Source organism: Tympanuchus pallidicinctus, unplaced genomic scaffold (assembly GCF_026119805.1).
Source record: "Tympanuchus pallidicinctus isolate F22 unplaced genomic scaffold, pur_lepc_1.0 scaffold7, whole genome shotgun sequence".
Classification (NCBI taxonomy): domain Eukaryota; kingdom Metazoa; phylum Chordata; class Aves; order Galliformes; family Phasianidae; genus Tympanuchus; species Tympanuchus pallidicinctus.
The window spans coordinates 13,287,345-13,309,561 of record NW_026294791.1 but is presented as its reverse complement, the minus strand read 5'-3'; the positions used below and the strand labels follow the sequence as shown (position 1 = coordinate 13,309,561).

The 22,217-nt window shown below is 41.2% G+C and overlaps 1 protein-coding gene across 1 annotated transcript; it reads left to right on the top strand.

Annotated features, from left to right (window-relative positions):
• Nucleotides 1-507: 507 nt before the first annotated feature.
• On the top strand, nt 508-22,181 carry LOC128072382 (vitellogenin-2-like). Its single transcript, XM_052666099.1, has 35 exons — nt 508-579; nt 906-926; nt 1,059-1,210; nt 2,779-3,030; nt 3,194-3,355; nt 3,464-3,612; nt 3,840-3,990; nt 4,118-4,275; nt 4,357-4,522; nt 5,006-5,131; nt 5,401-5,619; nt 6,048-6,265; nt 6,382-6,479; nt 6,903-7,027; nt 7,652-7,753; nt 8,357-8,476; nt 8,576-8,765; nt 9,103-9,196; nt 9,925-10,110; nt 10,333-10,477; nt 10,966-11,194; nt 11,283-11,458; nt 11,649-11,954; nt 12,278-12,325; nt 12,481-12,567; nt 13,261-13,473; nt 13,564-13,706; nt 15,103-15,241; nt 15,947-16,082; nt 17,069-17,255; nt 18,935-19,026; nt 19,398-19,489; nt 19,571-19,730; nt 20,788-20,949; nt 21,906-22,181. The coding sequence occupies exons 1-35, from the start codon at nt 540-542 to the stop codon at nt 22,022-22,024; spliced, it is 5,163 nt and encodes a 1,720-aa protein (XP_052522059.1). The 5' UTR covers nt 508-539; the 3' UTR covers nt 22,025-22,181.
• The last annotated feature ends 36 nt before the right edge of the window (nt 22,182-22,217 follow it).

Sequence of the window (22,217 nt, the reverse complement as noted above, 5' to 3'; positions counted from 1 at the left end):
AGCCTTTGTGACAGTGGTGGGAATTAGTGTTGCTAGGTGGATTCCCCACCCTCAGGGAGCAGTGCTGTGGATGACAGTGTGTGCAGCAGCCAAAGGGCATCAGTGCAGTGTCACAGGAGTGCTGCCCAGGCTTTGCATAATCCTTGTGAAGCACTATCGGTTAGATAAGGTTTGTTCCTTTTGGTCCGGTCAGGATAACCTGGGCAAAGTTAGCGCAGGCTGCAATAGCACCAAATGCTTCCAATGAGTAATGATAGTAATTTTCCTTACACAATAAATATTTTGGCTTTAGTGATATTTTAATACTTTTAACCATCTTTTCCAAAAGGTGCTTTCTGAGCATTTAGATGGTGAGGTGAGAAGATTGCCTGTGATGATTTTGGCACAGCAATGACTTTGGTCAGGAGTCCCCAGCCCTATCACCAATCGGGTTGGAGTGGTCGATAAGAAACTGATAACTCAACAGAATTCCCCGGACTTGTTAATAATTCTTCTATAAAAGGTGCACATTTCCCCTGTAGTGTTCAGTCACTTTTAGCATGAGGGGACTCATCCTGGCCCTGGTGTTCGCCCTTGTGGGTAAGTCTGAACTTTACTGGTACCACAGAGCTGCAACGGCTGCTGTGCTCCACAGGCACCTCCTCAGAGCCTTTCAGGGACATTCCCACCATAATCTGCTGAAGCTTTTTTCTGACTTTGACTGTCAGCTGTTGGATTTATGTGCCTGAGCACAGCAGCATGTAGCAAGCAGGGCTGGAGTGGGCTTGGAGTCCCAGGGGTGTGCTCCCGAAGCCCAGTGCTGGCTGTCCAACTGCCATCAGCTCACTGAGTAAATGAACAATAAATGCTAAAGTGCCCACAGAGTTTGGGTTTCTTCACGCACTCTTCTCTTTCCTCTCATGCAGGGGCCCAGAAGTATGACCTTGGTAAGTGCACTCCCCATATCTGCCAGTGGTATGTACTTCCTTCCCACCCCTTCCAATGCTGGGACGGTTCATGAGGCTGATAGCACAGCAGACATAGTAAAGAAGGCATTTCTATCATTTATTTTTCAATAGAGCCTGGTTTTCGTACTGGCAAGACCTACCTGTATGACTATGAGGGCCTCATCCTGCATGGGCTGCCAGGCAAGGGGTTGGCAACAGCGGGGCTGAAGCTGATCTGCAGGCTGGAGATCAGCCGTGTGTCTCACAGCGACCACCTTCTGCAGGTAACTTCCCAAGGGTATGTGAACCCATCCCTCCTCCTGCACCACACAGCTTGGGATATAGTTCCTGCTGGAAAAATAAACAAGACAGGAATACAAACCTTGCACAAAACCTTAGGGTCCTTCCAGGTGTTGAGACCACCCCACAGTCCCGGTGTCAGACTGAGTGGCTTTGCACAGGCAGCACTCTCACCCTGCAGATCTCTGGAGGGAGGCAGAGCTGCTCCAGTGCCTGAGCCCACTTACAAATCGTGCTTGGATTCAGCTCCATGGAAAGACATGGCAGGCTACTGCTTTAAGGCAGTGCCCTTAAGATAGTTTTAGTAAAGGCAACAATAAACTTGAGTATAAAAATTAAGAAAATTCAGGTATGAGGAATTTGTGTTTTTCAGCCCGGTCCATGACGTGAGAAAAACTCAGCGCTAAAATTCATTCTTTACAAATGAAATTCACGTCTGTCTCCATTATATTCCTTTTGACATTCTTCAGATAGACTTTAATTCAAATGTAAAGAATTGTAATGCTCTCACTTGGCATAATGATATCAGATCTGGAAGTGCTGTTACACATAGGAAAGATTAAAACAAACATCTTAAGAAACTGTCACAGAACAAAAGACAATAGAGGAGGGATGACTATGTGGAGAGAGCTCTAAGAGGGCGCTTTGCATTTGTCCTAGAGTTTACTGAACCTGTAACTCTGTGCATCTATTACTGCAACAGTGAGAGGGAATATCTACTTCCAGATACGACACACTTTAAAAACAGCAGGATTTTTTTTGTAGCCTCACTAAATTTGGTATAACCTCAGCAATTACAGAAAAAAAAGTCTTGAATAGGATTTACTTTAAGAGGCAAGCCACCGCTGTAGCTCTGATTAAAAAAGCCCAAAATAGAGCCCTAAAACCACACCATTTCTCTCTGCGCAGAAACATGCGCCTCAGTGCAGGAGGGCTGGAGGCATGTCTGTGCGTGTGACTGTGTACGTGTGTGCATGCAGGCACACGCTTCCCACTAGGGAGCAGTCCAGGACTTGCAAGCAAGCTGTACAGCCCGATACACTCCGAGTGATGGCAGCCACTTGCAAAGCAGCTGCCAGCCCCTGCTTCCCTGCTTGCTTCTGCTTCCCCAGCAGCCCTGCCGCAGCTTTGCTGCTCTGGGACGTGCTCAACCAAGAGGCAACACCAAAACAGTCTAGGTGGCAGCTTGAGGGATGGCCTGCTGACTTGCAGGACTGAAAGGAGGACACGCTGAGGAACTGGGGAAAATAGGAGATGCCCTTTCCATACAGACCCCTGGCAGCCAGGCTTTCACTACCCAGTAAGCTTCACTGTGCTTACTGAACTTATAGACACTGCTTGCATTACCTTATTTTTCTGGCAGAAATCCTTTGGGGAAATTTTATTTGTAAGGTGGTGTCCTAGGCGTAGTGCAAGAGTCTGAGGAGAAAAAACATCTCCTGAGTGCTGGAGAAGTACCTGGCCATGGACTAGGAGTGTCCAATTGCACTGTTATTGCACTGTTTCAAGCTGATGGTGAACAAGATGAATGTTTTCCTGATTCTGTTCACAGATCCGATCACCAAAGCTGGAGGAATACCATGGCTTCTGGCCCGGAGACGCCTTCACTCTGTCTCCAAAGCTCACAGAGACCATAGCTGCATGTTTCAGCCAAGCCTTTAAGTTTGAATACACCAAGGGAAAAGTGGGAAGTATTTACGCCCCTGAGAACTGTCCCATCCTCTGCACTAACCTTGTGAGAGGGATTCTGAACATGATGCAGATAACTGTCAAAAAGTCACAAAATGTGTATGAACTACAAGAGGTTTGTTTCTTTCCATTCTGATTTCACATTTATGCTCCTTTACTGTTACATAGTAGCTTGCCCATACATAACCCTTGCCAGGTAATTTTCACTGACCTATATGCTGCTGTAATGAAAGTGAAATTTCTAGTGAAATTTTGTCATGCTTTATGAACACTCACAGTCCGGGATTGAAGGCATCTGCCAGACCAGATACGTTATCCAGGATGACAGCAAGAATAACCGTGCCACCATTTCCAAGAGCAAGGACCTGACGGACTGCCAGGACAGAGCGGTGCAGAGCACAGGCATGGCCTACATCCGGCCCTGCCCCACCTGCCCCATGGTAGGCTGCATGCCTGGCCAAGCTCTCCGCTGGTGCTGGAAGGAATTTGTCTTGTCTGTAACCAGTTAATGATTTTCACTTCATATTTGTGTCTTTCTGAACCTTTAGAAAGTCAGAAACATGAAGGGCACAGTGCTGTTCACTTACAAGATGAAGTACTCTGACAGTGGAGCCTTGATGCTGTCTGCCATGTCTGAGCAGATGTACCAGATCTCCCCCTTCAATGAGCCTGACGGGACAGCAGCCGTGGAAGCCAGGTGAGTGCAGTGAATGTCAGCAGTATGGCAAGCAGTAGTGAAAGCTCTCGTCTGTCTGGTGACATTTCCAGACAATGCAGAGCAATGCACAAACCCTAGATTGCTCTGCACTGTGGCACTGCGGCTCAAGTGCTGGGCACCCTCATCCTATGGCCCTGGCTGTATATGCCCAGCTTTCATGAGATGTGACACACTGCCACTGAGGCATTTCTGTCTTTCTCTTCAAGACAAAAACTGGTTCTGGTTGACATTAAAAGCATTCCCATAAAGGCACCAGATGCTCAACTGCAAAATCAGGGGAGTCTTCGTTATCATTTCCCAGGAGGGCTGCTCCAGATGCCAGTTCCTCTAATAAGAGTCAAAAATGCAGATGTGCAGGTAGTAGAGGCTTATTTTTCACACTTTTTTCATTATTTATGATGTTTACTGATCATTTGACCTGTTAACAGCTCTGAAAATTACTTGAGGCATGGCACCTTTCAACTTTCTGTTTTTTTCATCACAGTTAAAAGAAACACTGCAACAATTAGTTCAGAATAATGAAGAAGGAGGCACTACAGAAGCTTCAGTTAAGTTCTTACAAATGGTCCAGTTGCTTCGTGTAGTGACCCTGGATGAAATCGAGTCTGTGTGGGTGCAGTTTGCCAGTGAACCGCCGTACAGGTAACTGCACTGCTGTCAGGTGGGATTCCCAACCAGAGAAATGCTGAGCAATTCAGTAATGAGTTCTCCCCTCCCTGGCAGGCACTGGTTCATGAGCGCTGTGTGTGCCGCTGGAGCTACCGACACGTTCCAGTTCCTCAAACAAAAAATTCATGATAAGAATCTTAACATCTGGGAAGCAGCTGTGGCTCTCCCTCTCGCCTTCCATTCTGTCACGCCCAGTAAGAAAACCCTAGAAGTTGCCTCAGTGAGTACAAATTATCCTCCCGCCTGCTACCCTGCCACTCATTTTGGAGGTGAATTCACACAGCTACAAGCAAAGAATGCAACGTGTTTTATTCTTATTTTGTAAAATGCAAGCTATTAACAAAAATGGAAAATAATTTAGAAAATGTTTCCAAACATTTATTGCAAAAAAATTGTAAGGAATATTTTTTAAAACTTTCACTGTGAAATTGCTTTTGATTTCATTTTGCCAAAGTGTAGTTTAAAAAATCAGGCAGACTGAAGAAATTGACACAAAGTAACCAACACCTAAAGTGCATGAATCAGAGCTGGAGCAGCTATACTTCAATCATAGCTGAATCACTAGCATTTGATTCAAATTCTGAAAATATTTATGAAAAATCCAAAGTAATTTTATTTACTTACTTTTCAGATATAAATGTTTCACTGCATGCCAGCTCTAATAAATCAAAATATTAACGACTATTACTTCTTTCTTCTGCAGACTTTTCTAACCTGTCCCCAAATTCAGAAAACACCAATGCTGCGAGTACTTGTTTACCTGGGATATGGTAGCTTGGTAAATAAATACTGTGCTCAGCCTTCATTTTGTCCTAATGAACTTCTTCAGGTAGGTGACTCTCAACTCTCATTATTTCATTAGGGGTGAAGAAATTTTTAGAATGCCTCTAATTTGCCTCTCACAATGCTGAAAGTTTGGCAACGAGGTGTTTACGTGCCTCATTCTTAGCAGTGAGTCCTTCTGGGAGAAAAATCCGAATGGCTTTACTGAGGGTTTTGCACCAGAGGTCATTTTGTTTGCTATGGCAGTGTATATTTTTATGCGGTATTGCAGGATTGCTGCCTGATGAAATTAACAAAAGTCTGCTCTGATTTCAGCCACTCCATGACCTTGCTGCTGAAGCTTCCAGCAGAAGCCGTGTTGAAGACATAGCCTTGGCCCTGAAAGCTATAGGCAATGCAGGAGAGCCAGCCAGCATCAAACGCGTCCAGAAATTTTTGCCAACATTTTCACTTGCTGCTGCAGAATTACCGAGCAGAATTCATGCTGATGCCGTGCTGGCCTTGAGGAAAATAGCCAGAAAAGACCCTGCAAAAGTAACTGAAATTATTATTTATGTGATTACCCTCGAGGGTGTGATTTAGGCTGCCTTAGTGATGAAGGGATAATAAAGCCATCGGATGATGTTAGGAACTCTGGGCAGATTTTATAGTAACAGGTTTTCCTCTTTCCCATGTTGCAAATCACTAATATTATCCCATCCTTGTTGACATCCTGGGAAGGTAGTTGCTTCAGCCACCATAACACTGTTGCTAACAGCTCTTTCTTCCAGCTCTGTTTATTATGCACCCAGCAATATCTTTATTTTCAGTGACAGGCTCCATGCTCAATGTTTTGGGTTTTGTTCACCATTCACTGCAGATCAGACATGAACAGTTTAGGAAACACCTCTTCCTGAGCAATCATGAGCAATGCATGCATTGAATTGCATGAGCAATTCACAGGTTGTATCTTCCTCCTCTAGGTAAGGGAGATCACTCTCCAAATTTTTATGGACAGCACACTTGCTCCTAATGTGCGCATGACGGCTTGCATTGTCCTCTTTGAAACAAAGCCTTCTCTTCCTGTTGTGGCAGCCATGGCCAGCTCACTGCTGACGGAGACCAGCTTACAAGTGGCCAGTTTCACATATTCTCACATGAAGGCGTTGGCAGTAGGTGGGATCCCACAGCTCTACAATCTGTAAGCAGATGAAGTACAATTTTTAGTTGCAAATGGTGATATAAATTTTTCTCAGTTTTCTAAGAATTTGGTCACAGTTGACTATCTTCATATGATTTTAACTCTTTATTACTCAGATCTGCTGCTTGCAACATTGCCATTAAGCTTCTGAGCCCCAGATTTGGCAGGTTGAGCTATCGTTACAGCAATGTCATTCATGCTGGTGGTTATTCCTGTGAGTATCAGATGCCCTGTTCACCACTTAGGCTTACATAGCTCAATGCTTCTACTGTGTGTCATAATTTCCACCCAAAATCCTGCTGTGGGCTGTGGGCTTAGCACACCCTTCAAACAGAAGAAAGCACCAGAGCCTCCTAAAATGCAAAATCTTCTGAAGGTGTTCTACTACTCTTTGGGTATCTGATGGGGAAATAAGTATCTGTGCATGGATTTAGACCTCCTAATTTGATCACTGTGATTTTTTTGACTCTGCCCTCAAACAAAGATCCCTTTTTGAAGTTACAAGCTTGAGGACCTGTGGGGCTGAATCCTGGCTGAGTCATTTGCTGTCTAGTACAGTATGCACCTAAGGTAGCTTAAATTCACCGGACACCTTGGAGACCCTAAAAAAATCTTTTCTGCTTTTTGTTTGTTATAGATGTGTATAAGACTGGTGCAATTTGGAGAGTTTATCTAATGAACAGTCCCAACTCTATGTTTCCATCTGATATAATAACAAAAGTAAGAGGATATTACGCAAATACTGCAACAGATATTGTAGAAGTAAGTATTTCATTAAAACAAGCTACAACTCAGCTACAGACATCATTATTTGTTAATGCATGCATTGTTTGACTGTCTGTGAAGATTGATGTGGAAGGGAAAATTTATATAATGATTATAATTTTACTTGTATCTGGGCTTCTTGACAAGTGGTCTGAATACTTTCAGTATAGGCATGAAAATCTACAAGAGCAAAGGAAAGCTTATGTAGCAGAGTATTTGTCTGCCTACCTAAAATCATATGACATCTGGGATGTTTTATGTAAGTACAGGGAATGAGCAGCTGAAATTAAATTTCGGGCAGCAGCACAGCCCCAGCAGCACAAATCTCTATGTAACAGCATGCAGGCATTAACTCGCCTTCTTGGGTAAGTTTTATAGCCTGTGCTGATCTTTGAGCTGCCCTAAAATTATCCCTGCTGACTAATTCAAAGCTAGCTCAGCACGCCCTCAGCATCTGAAGTCATAGCCAGCAGTCACCTGCCAAGTAAGCATAACCTTGTAAGTGCTGTGGCTTCATGTAGTATGCATTTAGAGTTGCCTTGGTGAGTGTAATGTCAGGTACAAAGGTATTTCTGAGTTTTCTGGTACTTGAGCTGTGATGCTCCATGCTGTTTCCTACAGATAGCTCTTCGGTCACAAAGCCTAACCAATATCATCCGGAAACAGAATATTCCCTTTGCTGAATATGATACATACAAGACCCTGAAGGAACTTGGTAAAACGGTATGCCTTTATCCACCCTCCTGATTTGTTTGAATAGACAGTTCCCACCAGAACCACAGTTGCATCAGCTACCATCCTAGCCACCCCTTTGATGTTTCAGTCAGCCATCCTGTTTGGTCACAGAGAGATGCATTTAGTTAGACTGTACTTACACTGAGCACAGATGCCATCTTTTCACTCAATGTGTGTCAGCACACCATGCAAAGCTGCCCTTAATGTACAGTGCAAAAGATGATGACAATGACGTTAGGCAAAATTCATGTGGTTTGAAGTGTATGTTAAAACACAGTAAGTGGTTGCTCTTCTCTCTTAAAATGATTAGTGAATAAGACTTTTGTTTATGAGCCCTTGGGTGTCACCCAGTACTTAAGTAGCAAAAATTACCTCACTTACCACACTTTTATGTAGGGAAACACCCACTGAAGTCAGTTAAGCAACATGAGAAAGGCCACATCAGTTCACGCCTGTAAGATGTCTACCATTTTTTTGGCTAAGGAACTATAGTCAGTATGCTTCAGATGTGATCTACTCTTTGTTAATACAATGATGTATGTTAAGAAACTGTTTCTTCCCTTTCTCCTTCACCTCTCCTTAACACTGCAGCTTCTGGGGTGGAAAGAATTGCCTCCCGAAGATCCTCTGCTGTCTGCTTACATCAAAGTGTTGGGCCAGGAGATTGCCTTCATTGACATTGACAGCAGCATCATTCAGCAAGCCATGAAGGTAGTGGCAAGGCTGTAGCCTTTTCTGTCTGTGTTGCTGAATAATTTCCCTTCCCTGACTCACCACGCCTGCTCATTTAACCCATTTCTCTGTCTTCAGAGTCTAACTGGATCATCAAGCTGGCAGCCAGCAGTGAAAAGAGCAGTGGAGGAGGCCCAGCGAGGTGTTTCAGGCCGATGGGCACTGCCAGCAGTGGTGGCCGAGCTGCGGCACGCCGTCCCCACGGTGCTGGGCCTGCCGCTGGAGCTCAGCATATGCGGTGCCGCGCTGGCTCAGGCTGCGGCCACCGGTGAGCGTGGGGCACCTAACAGCCATTCCTTCCCAGCAGCTGCTGTTCCATCTCTTTGCTGGCATTAATTCCCTCTGTAATCTTGAGAAATGCTCTTGTAATGTGGAAATACTAGTGCCCAGGAACATCCAAAGGGGCTGGGAAATAATTATCATGCTGCACTTAGGACATATTTGTATAATTCTGTTTCAAGAGTAATGATCTTCAAATAACCATGGGAAGCATTTAAAAATGTAGAAGCACAGCTTGTGTATTAACTACTGTGTTAACTGAAAAATTGCACTTCCAGCTTTTTTTTTTTTTCTCTGCTCATGTAATTTCACTCTGTCTTTTACAGTTGATATGCAGATGTCACCACCATTACTGGACAACTTCAGACCTTCACAGTTGTTGGAAACCAACATGGATATTCATGCTGATGTGAAACCAAAGTATGAATGACATATATTTTCATATGTATATACACACATTCATTTATATTTACTTTGTTTGAAGTAGGTGTGCTGGTTAAGGATGTTGTTTGTCCCAAATTTGGGATGGCTGTACTAGTCCTGAGCAGTGAACCTGTAAGCAAGCAACACAATCATGTGATGCTTTGTGACCCTGCAAGCCTAGCAAAGTGCACAGCGTCAAAAAGGAATGTGGTGACGTTCTGCCATTGCTGAAAATGCTCACACTTGTACCTGTTCAGTGTCTAAAGCTACTAAGTTGTAAAGACATGTTTGCTTATGTATAATTTCTTCATCACCAGAAGCTGCAAGCTGGGGAGATTTTAGGGAGAAAAGGAAAACACTTCTAGATAGAGAAAAGCAACAGCAACTGTACTAACAGTGATAATAGTAATAATGATAATAAGAATGGTGATAATAATAAGCAATTAGACAAAATTGGAAGCTAGAGGAAGATTCTGATGTTAGCTTGTCCTCAAGCAGTGCATCAGTGATAAAGCAGTGAGAGGATCCATGTTCACTTTGTTCATCAGATAAAACCTTTTACTCTCCAGTGGCACTTCAGCTTTTTTATCCTGTTACATCTTTTTAATCTGTCAGCAGTAGTTCTTGCAATAAACAGAACACTATGAAAATTCAATTCTGCATTTCAAAGATAAAAATGCATATATTAATTTGTAATTATGCATGTTTTTATTTCACACTTTCAGAGTATATTTTCATATGATTGCAATGATGGGTACTAATACACAGTACCTTCAGAGTGGTCTTGAACTTCATGCAGAGTTCAGTGCCAACACTACAATGAAATTTGATGCCAGGATAAATATGAAAGAGAAGAATGTGAAGATTGAAACCCTTCCCTGCCATCAGGAAGTTGAGCTCGCAGCTGTAAGGTACAGAAGAGTTGGCCACACATTGCTTGTTGTGTTAACCGATTGTGAGCTCTCCTTCATAAATTATGAATGCACAACTCCTTTTCAGACTCAGCTGTACTTTGGCATCCATATGAAGCATAGTATTCTCTTTTTCATTGCTCATCTCTCTCCACTATTAAAGATGGTGGTGGTAAGCAAAATTAGAAGATGTTATTTGCTTTCTTTTTATCACCTCCACAGGAGTGAAGCTTATGCTATTTCAAGAAACGTGGAAGAAGTAGATTCTGAGAAGAAGTCCCCTATTCTCCCCAACGGAGAAATGCCAACTGTCTCCAATCAGCATTTCCAGTCATCAGAAATCTTTTCAAGAGCCAGAAGCTGGGAGGTAACAAGGCCTGTACTGCAGGCAGGTAGAGAACAGACAGCTTCCCAAATCCCAAGAGAATCCCTGCAGGGAAGTGCAGAAGCCCATTCTCTGCAGTGATCTTCAGCTTCTCAGGCCTACGGCTGGCAAGGGATGGATATGTTGAACTGCTGCGGGAAGACTGTTATCTCTCCAGCAAGTCCTGGAGGTTCTCATTTGGGAGTCAGTTTGATTAGCACTGCCTGGGAAAGGCTGGCTAGGTGACCTGACCACAGCACATTTGGGGTTGGACTCGATGATCTCTGGAGGTCTCTTCCAACATCCACGATTCTATAATTTTGTGATTATGTGGTTTTGGAAGAAACCTCACTTCTTCCAATGCTTGGGTGTACAATTTTAAGCAATGTTTCCTTTCTCAGACATGACTGTTACCATTTTCATCATTAGTAAGAATATAGAAAAGATCTTGAGAGCTGTAAGATATTTTACCTTGTTTTTATTTAATGCAGCAAAGAAATATTCGCAGTGGGATATCCAGAGGACACTTGCAAGGTTCAGAAGATGAACATCATCATGGTGAAGGACAGAGGTCTTATGCACGCGTCTTCTGTAGAAAATTAGCCAGTTTGGGATGTTCTGCTTGTCTCAGCCTAAAGTCACGGAATTCTGCTTTCTTAAGAAATACCTGTCTGAACAAATTAGTTGGAGAACTTGAAGCCAAAATAGTTTTGCTGCCAGGTACAGTAACAAAAACAAGCTTTTCTGTCAATCTCTGTGAATGATACTCAAATAGCACAGTGCTGGAACATGAGTATCTTGACTTTAGTTCATACAGGTGCTGATATTGAAAAAATACAGCTAGAGATACAAGCAGGAGCCAAAGCAGCTTCCAAAATAATTGATGCAACAAGTTCAGGACCTAAAGAAGAGAAGGAGCCATCTCTGTATGAGAATATTAAAGCTAAACTGAAGAAGATTCTAGGCATTGAGAATGTGTTCAAGGTAGGAGACTTTGAGTATGGAAGGTAGGAATGATTTCCCTCAAATGATGGCAAGGTACAATGTCTGCAGCATATGGGGCAAAGAGATTGTATTTCCTTGAAAGACTGTGGAGAGCAGTTTGACAGCCAGAGAAATGTTACAGAGCAAGCTGCATATAAGCTGTTCATAACTCTTTGATCTGTTTTTGGAGGTTGCAAATAAAACACGTCGTCATAAGAAGTGGATTCACGATAAAGTAAAGGCTGCAGTTACAGACCTCTGGGAAGATCCCAGTGCATCCCCACTCTCCAGTTCGTCTTCTACTGATTCCTCTGCTGAGCGTAAGGAGCCTGGAAATAAACATGAGAAAGATGAGGTGTGGCAATTTGGGAAGAAGCATGGCTCTGGCAGCAGCAGCAGCACTGGTTCTGGTAGCAGTAAGGCCTGCAGCAGCAGTAGAGAGGACAGCTCTGGAGACAAGCTCTGCAATGTGAACAGTGAATATTTCAACCAACAGGTAATTCACTCAGACTGGATTTTTGATATTTCTGTGAATGTTTTTGTACCAGAAATCAAGAAATTGTGCCAATAGAGAATGGATCAGTGAAAAACAATTTGCTGCAGCATGGACGAGGTAACCTAGTAAAGCTCTTTCCTGTTTTCAGCTCTCTGAAGCATTCCAGTTCAGAATTTAACATTCCAGAAGATTTTAGTTTAAAATGCTTTAAAATTTGCATCTTGTTTTGCTTTTTCTCCATACTCAACACTGATTTTTTAATGCATTTATCAAAAGTTATTTTTCTTCTCTTGAATCTTATTACACTTTACTCATCTTCACAGGCAGATCTACCAATTTACCAGTTTTGGTTCAAGCCAGCAGATGAACAGGTAAATTTTCTGCTTATGCTATGGGCAAGGCCTATAACTGCTCTCATTAGCTTTACTGGAACTTAGGTTAGTGAGAATAAAATCATCAGAAATAAGTTCTACAATAACTTGCAGTGGTAGACAGCTAACTTCAGAGTGATTTTCTGTTGTTGCAGGACTCACCAAGGAAAGTTCAGAACAGCAGCATCAGCTCCTCTTCTTCATCATCTAGCGATGAAGGCATCTCTGTACCTGTGTCTCAGGTGAGAGTCCTCATATACAAGAAGTATTTAATGTATGTTTATGATAATTGAATAGGAAAAAGTATGCTGACTCTAAGCCCTTGCCAGCACCATCTGGACTAATCTTTCCATAGACTTCATTGCTTGTCCCCCTGCTTCTCTCCTTGGCCAGGTGGGCATCTCTGTCCCTCAGCTCTGGTAGTACAGGAACATCCAGGGCGGCTGCTGCCAAGCAAAGGGCTCTGAATTTGAAGGAGTCACAGGCTGCTACATGTGCAAGCACCCCGCTCTGGACAGCATGACCTCCTCGGATCCTTCCATCAACAACTATCTCAGTTTTAAGCAGGGGTCTAAATAATTTTTATCAGAAAGATGATTAGTGAAACTAATCATCAGCAATGCTGAGCTGGGCAGTGTTGGTTCTTTATACAACAGGGTCCCACTTCATGCTTCCTTTTTGTTATACTGAAATTATGCTACCAAAAGATTCACAATGTTATACTGTTTTACTTTTGTAGGTTGTAAGAGCTCTCTGAAAGAGCAAAACTATACACTAACTGTATTGTTTGCATGGTGGTCTATGATGCTGTCATGTAGTTTATATGAAAAGACTTTTTGTATGAAACTTCACAAATGCTTTTTTGTTTGTGATTTGAATATAGTAATTTTAGTGCTTTGTTTACGTCTTTGGTCTTTCTTCTCTACTGACTTAAGCCTGTGTTCCTGGGAGACAGCAGGCCACCAATACTGGCTGCAGTTCTTCGTGCCATCAAAAGAAATGAGCAGCCGACAGGATACCAGCTTGTGCTGTACACTGACAGACAGGCCTCCAGACTGAGGGTGCAGGTGTTTGTATCAAGCATAACAGAATCAAATAAGTGGAAACTCTGTGCAGATGCATCAGTAGTAAATTCCCATAAAGCATCGGTAGGTTTTAAATGTGATCTGCTCAAATGTAAATGAAATTTAACAATCTTAATGTGCTTTGTACACAAAATATGTATTCTCCTCTACTAGGGTACCCTTAAATGGGGTAAAGATTGCCAGGATTATAAGGTTGCTACTCAGATTGCAACAGGACAATTTGCTGCACATCCGGCTATACAGGTGAAGCTAGAGTGGTCAAAAGTGCCTTCAAGTGTCCGAAAAACTGCCAGATGGTGAGTTTTTACTCTGTTTTTTGAAAAATTGAACTATGTCACTGTTCAGATAATCATAGAATCAATTCTGCAAATCTGAGCTGGAAAAATTTCCCTTAATCATTCCCTTAATCAAATATGAGTTTATAATATCAGATGACAAGTCTGTTTTTTTTCTGTGCACTCATTTCATCAAAACTTAGTGCTTTTTTGTTTGCAAGATAATCAACTGAAACAAAGAGGATGATGGGATTAACATAATTTCCTGTAGGCTTTTATTTTAAAATGCTGAATTAGGAACTTGGTCTCCTGATGCTTCGTAATCAATGTAGGCTCTGAGCAGAAGCCTATATTTGGTTCTCTAGAGGAGCTTTTCTCTTACAGACTGTTCAGTGTGCCTTAAGAGACTCATTTCCTAACATAGGAAATTTACTTCCAGTTTCTGAAAGTGATGTGAATATTTTGCATATGGCCTATTGCACACTAACTAGCAAGTGATGCATGACATTTAGTACAAGAAAACTGCTGTACTCAGTTTATATGTGCATCTATCCATATATGTCCATCTATTATATTCATTATCTGCTGTATTCATTCATCCATTATACTTACCCACATTGCATTTTACCCACAGTAATGCAGAGACCCATATAAACCCCCATCTTTTTAACAGTGATGCCAAAATACAGGTATATATAATAATGTGGTTATGCAGGCAAAACATGTCAAAGGGGTACAAGTGATTTAGTTAACAAATGTCTTCTGAAGAGGATAACTTTTTCTTAGATTGTATTACCTTGATGTGCTTTACCTGCCATTACTATAAAGGAGGAAAGCACCCAACTGACTATGCTGGAGCATAGCCACAGAATTCAGCTTCGTTCTGCCCTGACACTATAATTCTTTTTTTTTTTTCTTTTTCTTTTCTTCTTTTTTTAGCAATGTTTCCTGTATTTCTCCATTTGAATCCCAAGCCTATACTGTCTGAGTATAGAGATCCCTCTGTCATCTCATTTGACAATCTTAGTGCTAAGATTGACAATCCCTGCTAAAAATGACCATTGCAAGACTAAAACATTAATAACCAGTCATCTGTTTTTTAGGACTTCTGTCATTTAGTTTTTATTTAACTGGAGTTCACTTTTTAACTGTGTAAGTCTTTAAAACTAGTTAGCTGTACTTTTCTTCTCATATCATGCTGCTGTTCAGTCTCTTGAAGGCTGTTTCACCCATTAACACTGTTAAAATCTTCCCATCCTCCTTCCCTTACAAAACACCATGTGTTAGAAACCCTGCTACATGATGTATATCTAACAGAGAGTACATATCGCTATAGGGGCTGTTTTAGTCTGAATGAATGATAAAGAATCTTTTCAAGGATGGATGGTTTCAATCACTTACTTCCTTTCTTTTCCAGGTTGTACACATATTTTCCAGGAGCTGCATATATGCTGGGCTACTCCCAAAAGCAGCAGCGTGGTCCTTCTCACCAGGCAGCCATGGTGATGGCTCTGACGTCTCCAAGAACCTGCGACGTGGTCCTAAAGCTACCTGAGGTAACTATTTCCAACATCTTTTGTCCAGAAGCACTAAGTACTTATGGAATTGAGGGTTAATAGCTTTTTTAACTCACCATCTAAAAAAAAAATTCACTTACTGATCCATAAAGAAGCTTCCCCATCAAGAGGGCATTGTGTTCACATTGATGATTCCATTATGAAAGTGTCTTAAAAAGTTTCTCTTTCTCTCAAGTAGTGTGTAAACACATGAAATAAGAAAGAGGCTATAATATCTTAATCATATTGATAACACCATAGCAATTACTGACTAAGGAGTCTACTCCTCCAAAACTCTTCAGGAGGAAGGCAGGTTTTGCTGTGCCTTCAGAGAAAGAATGAAAGCAGGCTGTAGAGAACCTTGACAGCCCAACAATAGCCCTCAACATAGGCAAGAAAAAGGTGTTCATCTCAGATAAGCAAACCATTTGGACTGTGAGCATGATAAACAACTCATGAAAAACTCGTGAATTGATAACTTAATTTATAACACTGCTATTCTATTGATAGCAGATGTGTCAAGCTACAAAAATATTTTGTGCTGTAGAGAGAGGACTTGATTTATTTTAAGCTCTGACCTAAATCTAGGTTCTAATTTAGATTTCAGTAAGTACAGGTTTGAATGCTATAAGAAAATTCTATTTCATCTCCACATTGCATATGACATTTGCATTCATTCATGTTTGTTTTCTGACTGATTTTCAGCTCACAGTTTACAACAGAGCCATCAGGCTTCCCCTGCCACTCCCTTCAAGCTCAGATACACCAACCTCACCACTTCCATCCTCTGACTGGAACGTCTTTTACCAAGCAGCCTTTTCAATCATTGAAAACCTTAAAGGTCAGCAATTAGCTATCTGCACAAGTATTTAGATCTTCAACAATCAGCTGGACTTCACTTGGAAGTAATTCTGTCTGAAATGAAAATCTATGAGACTGCAAAGACGTGAAGAAAAATAAACTTGTGTTGGCAAGAGTAAATGTTCAATTCTGTGCCAAACAGCAACAGTACATCTCTACAGTACATCTATTTAAACTTCACAGCAGATATTTATTGTTCCAGGAGGAAAAGCATTTAAAAATTTATGAGAAAGATGTTTAAGTGGATTCTGTTTTGGTGTGCTCCACTTGAGTAGTACTGTTACACAGCAGCTAACCAGCTTCAAAAATGCACCCATTACTTTCACTTCTTGAAGGTGAAATGTAAAAAATTATTTTTTTTGTTAATGCCTCTAAGAGATATATAGGTTAAATTTTAAATTGAAAGGCCTTACACCAAAATTGGTCTGTTAATTAAAATTGATGTAAAATAGTTTTTAATTGGAGCAAGTAGAATTTCCAAAATACAATTGCAGTGAAAAAGGAAAAAATCTGCTACGGTGTTTTGTTGGTTGTTTTTTCTTCTCCCCATTTTCTTACCATTTCTACTCCTGATTATGTCTCAATATACATAACAACAACAGTTGTCACTGAATTTACTCTTCTGCTAGTGATATGTGAATTGTTAACAACAGTCGAGATGTTCTTTTGACTACAACAAAGTTACCAAAGTGGCCAAAAGGCCACATACAGAGAGCTGCACCCATTCTGAGCAGAATTTATTTCTTGGTGACTGAATTGTGAATGGGTCGCTGTGCTGATTGTGGACTGACTACGTTTTGATTTGCAAATTCAAAAATTAATCTGAAGGAATCATTTTTCTTTTACATGGAAGTAGGTAAAACCAGAAAATGTTCAACAGTAAAACAATAAAAACAATAAACCAATCTAAAATAGAATAACTGTCTTAAATATACAAAATGTTTACTTTTGTGGGTTTTTTTTCAGCTCGTTGTTCAGTTTCCCAAAATATGATAACAACCTTCAATGGAGTTGAGTTTAATTATTCAATGCCTGCAAATTGCTACCACATCTTGGCTCAGGATTGTAGTCCAGAATTGAAGTTCCTGGTGATGATAAAAAGACTTGAAGAATCTACTGACCTTACAGCAATAAGTGTCAGGCTTGCCAGCCAGTAAGTAACTGCAAATGTAATGACAGATTGATGTCAAGCTGATGATGCTGTAAATGTGAAGACCAGGTTGTTTGGGCAGATCAGTACTAGCATAAAACTCATGGAAAAATTACTGACGTCAGTGGAAAGATTTCCAGGAATGTCACTGAGGAGTAGGATTGTGCTTTTCCTTTGAAAAGTCCTTTGTTTCTGAAACACACTGTCTGAAACTCTTCATTAGTTTGTTAGTATTTAACTGTCTTATTTCTTAGTAATTAGGTAGAAACATAAACTATAAATCCAAGAGACTACTGTAATAATTTAGTCTGAACTCCTGTGCTAAACCAATAACTAGGACTAGTTAATGTCTGCAGTCATCTCATCAGTAATGTTGAGAAGTGAGTGTTAAATAGTGCCAGTCCCATTACCCACCCCTGGGGAACCTGGCTCATCACTGTTCGCTACCTGGACACTGAGTTATTGCCTGCAACTGCTTGAGGGCAAACACCTAGACAGCTCCTTGTCCAGTGAGTGCTACAGCCATCACATCCATGTCCCTTCAACTCAGAGACAAGGATGTTGTGTGGAACACTGCCAAAGGCTTTGCACAATTCCAGGTAGATTATGTCAGTTGTTCCTCCCTTATCCACCAGTACTGTAACCCTGTCATAGAAGGCCACCAAATTTGTCAGGTGTGATTTGCTCTTAATGAAGCCATGGTGTCCCCAATTGCCTCTCTGTTTTCTACATGCCTTATCATAGTTTCCAGGAAGATCTGTTCTGCAATCTTGCCACACACACAGAGATGAGACTGACTGGCCTGCAGTTCTCCTAGTGTTTACTTTTTCTCTTAATGGACACACAATTTTCCAAATCTATTTGAAACTAACTTAAGACAAGCTTTGTTTCATCTTGAAACAGCCATGGGTTCTTTTTTAAAAATATAATCTGATTAAATCTAAAATCTAAGTAGTATGGGATTATGCATACCAAAGTCATTGCAGGGAATAATCTTCAAAGTGCATATATAAACTTTGATCTGTATGGTTTAAAATTATCTGAAAATAGTCTGCCTAGATGTGCCATAATGTTAGAGAAACAGAGAGAAACTAGTATTCCCTGCATTGTTTTGCCAAAAAACAGAAGGACGCTTGCTTTATTAACCAAATTTTTTTGTGATAAAGACATTCCTTGTCACTGCGTTATTCCTGACTGTTTTTGTTTGTTTTTTTTTTTTTTACAAGTGTACTGACGTGTTTTTGATGTGTCTGTGCATCAGGCTTCATTAGAACAAACACTGCTCTCAAGAATATACTACAATACACAGGCTATTCAATCTGTAAGAGATTTTAATTGATGTAAGGAGGTCATTCTTCCTCTGAAATGCAAAGCACCTCCAATTTATATGAACGTAAGAGGAACTATAGTGTTTTGCAGCAAGGATACATGTAGTCTGGTGTCTGACTGCCTGAACTATGGCCACAAGCAGACACTCAGAACTCGACAAGACCAGGGAAAGAGCTTTTGTGAGCAGTCCCCTGGAATACTTTCCTGGGTTCTCTTAACTTTCCTCACAAAAGGTAACAGGTAATTATTCTCAGAGTGATTCAAGCATCCTGCAGTGTTGGTTCTACCAGAATTAGAAACTATGAACTGAATGGTGAGAAGCATTTATTTACACTCATTTTCTTTACTTAAAGTGAGGTTGACATGTATGTTTCCAATGGACTAATCCAGCTGAAGATTAATGGTGTTCAAACCCCAACAGATGTTCCATACACATCTAAGTCTGGTAGGAGACTCACCTTTATATTTTGTTTAATCTTTTCTGCTCTTTTGAAAAATTACATGATCTTGCAAACCCCTCTCAAGATAGAGATCATTCTATTACGAGAAACAATTAGATGATTTCATTATAACTTCATCCTGACTTCCACTGGAGTGATAGGAAAGATGGGCAAAGAAACAGATGCCAATCCTGTGTATCTGTAAACAATGTAGTGCAAGGCTATGGTCCCTTGTGATGTCCACAGAGACTCACAGAACAGGCAACCAGATCTCCCCCAGCCCTACCCACTGACTGCAGTAAGGCCCCAAGAATTTGACCTGTGGTTAAGGTTGGATCCTAAAATACTAACCTCTCATTTCGCTCATTTGTTGCAGGTCTGCTGATAAGCAGTGAAAAGGAAGGCTTGTCATTAAAAGCCCCTGAATATGGTGTAGAAAAACTGTACTATGATGGACATAAACTTGAGGTATTTTTTTATTATTGTTTTCGAAGGATTTATTTTTAGAAGAAAAACACCTAAGAGTGTCTTTTCTTTATTTCCACAAAGATTCAGGTTGCTTTCTGGATGGTTGGAAAAACATGTGGTATTTGTGGAAAATATGATGCTGAGAAGAAAAGGGAGTATCAAATGCCCAGCGGATATTTAGCTAAAGATGCAGTGAGTTTTGCTCAGTCCTGGGTCATCTCAGAAGACGTATGTACTGGAGGTATTTAGATTCCATCATTACTGCTTACTAATTAAATAGTCACATGAGTAACTGTAAGATTTACATACCTAATTTATGTTATCATATTATTTTTGTCATTACTCTTCTTGCAATGAATGGAAAGTTAAAAATATTTTTTTCCTGAGTTTGGCAGTTCACTGCAAAATCTGGATTTGTTGCATTCTTGTGTAACTTCTTCCACATTACCAAACTAGTTGAAATGTCTGTGTTCTAGATATAATTATAAACCTAAATCTCCCTAAGATGATAAATTAAAATGAAGGCGAGGTAGTTTGACTGTTGACAAAAGATAGGGTGTCTGTCCATAACAGTTGAGGGGTTTTTGTTTCCTTCTTTTTTTTTTTAATTTCCACTGTTATTTCAAGCTTTTAAATCCCATTAAAAGATACACACATATCTAGCTCTGGCTAAAAACACAGAGGGAACCTGAGGTGGGAAATAATTATTTTAATTTACTCAGGGTAAAGGTGGAATTGATCTGAAAATTTCAGGCTGTGAATGACTGTTCTTCCCATTTAGCTCCTGTACAAAAACATCAGCATGAGCGTAACTGGACACAGTAGGGTATGCTGCATTTTGTACGGGAACCAACTCTGGGGGCAAGCTGTGGCGTTTTTGGAACATATCCTTCCATCAGTCTCCCTTGAGGACACTGGTCTAGGCATGCTCAGCCATGGCAAGGCTGTGATGGCAGGCACAGTGCAGAAGTGGATGTACGGATGTGTAGGAGCCACAACAAAACTTAAGTGCTGTCACAGTTTGGGTAAAGCTTAGTGTCAGCTGAGCAAGGTTTTCACAAGTGTATATCTTTTCTGATTTCTTCACTTGTGCCTGTGCTGGGGATTGTATCCCAAATGCCCCATTCTCTCACAGAGTTTGTCAGAAAACAGCCTTCCCTTCAATGAGAGTAGTTTTATATATCTTGTGTCCCTCAATATGTTCACTGGTCTTAATCACAGTTAATACTACATATTGAATTCAAAACAGTTATTCTTAGAAATTCTCTAGTTTATTTAAAAGAATTCATGTTTTATAGCTTGCAAGCTGCAGAGGAAGTTTGTCAAAATTGAGAAGCCAGTTGCATTTGACAAAAAGGCCTCAAAATGCTTTTCCATTGAGCCAGTTTTACACTGTGCAGAAGGCTGTTCAGCAACCAGGACTGTTCCTGTCTCTGTTGGTTTCCACTGTGTACCATCTGGTGAGTACACAAACTATGTACTTGTGCAACATATGACAGTGCGTGTGTTGGAGTGCAGTTCCTCAGGCTCAAAGGAGACCTTGCTGTTCTCTACAACTTCTCAAAGGAGGTTGTGGTGAAGTGGGGATCAGCCTCTTCTCCCATATAACTAGTGATGATAAGAGGTAAAGGCCTTAAGCTGCATCAGCAGAGATTCAGAATGGATACTAGGAAAAAATTATTCTCTGAAAGAGTAGTGATGCATTGGCACAAGCTGCCCAGGGAGTTGGTGGAGTCACTGTCCCTGAAGGTGTTCAGAAACCATGTAGATGTGGCACTGAGGGACATGGGTTAGTGGGTGCGGAGGGGATGGTTTGATGGTTGGATTTCATAATATTAGAGGTCTTTTCCAATCTTAATGTTTCTATGATTCTAGGATTCCTACCCTCATGCTGCTCCCTACTCCTCCTCATCACCACAGTGAAATACAGAGCCATAGCCCGCCTTAAGGCTCCATGGGATACAGATACACAAGCTCAGTTTGTGTGTATAGGAGAAAAAGCTCAGTCTCAGACAGTCTCAGGCATTTCATTTCACCCTCTCTGGATAAAAAATGAGGATGTAATATTTCAAAATCTTTGCACACCAGCAAATAAGCCTTATTAGAGAGCATCTTAGCTAGAATTCATGCTACCTAAATATAAATGATCAAAGAAGTGAACTTACTTTTGTAACAATTACATCAATTCAACAGTGAAACACACTGATCACACAAGCAGGAGCCTACTCTTGCTTTCAGGACTTTTTGTGGGGAGCTATACCTACGCACTCATTTTGGGATGAACTTCCATGCTGTTTATGTCACGTACACGCTGATGTGAAAAGCTGTGAACCTTTCAGGTTGATCATAGTTAGCACTGAGTACCTCGACGTATTAAAAAACCCCTCACGTGGCTCCTTTCTCCTCTCATTTACAGACTCCACACTCGAGCTGGAGGAGGAGCAGGCCAGGTTAGATCAGAAGTCCGAGGACTTGGTGAGCAGCGTCGATGCCCACACGGCGTGTTCCTGTGCCCAGCAGCCGTGCGCAGCGTGACGCTCCGTATCACGCGATGCATCACGTTTGCTATCAGCGTTAGCGCTCACTGCGGAACTGCGGACACAACCGTGTTGGCCGGCAAAGCCGAGGCCGAGCCTGCTTCACACTACGCTGTTTTCCTCCGCAGTTATTTTCAGCTCCTCACAATAACTGCGGATTCCCTTAAGCCGGTTTCACCTTTTAATAAAAC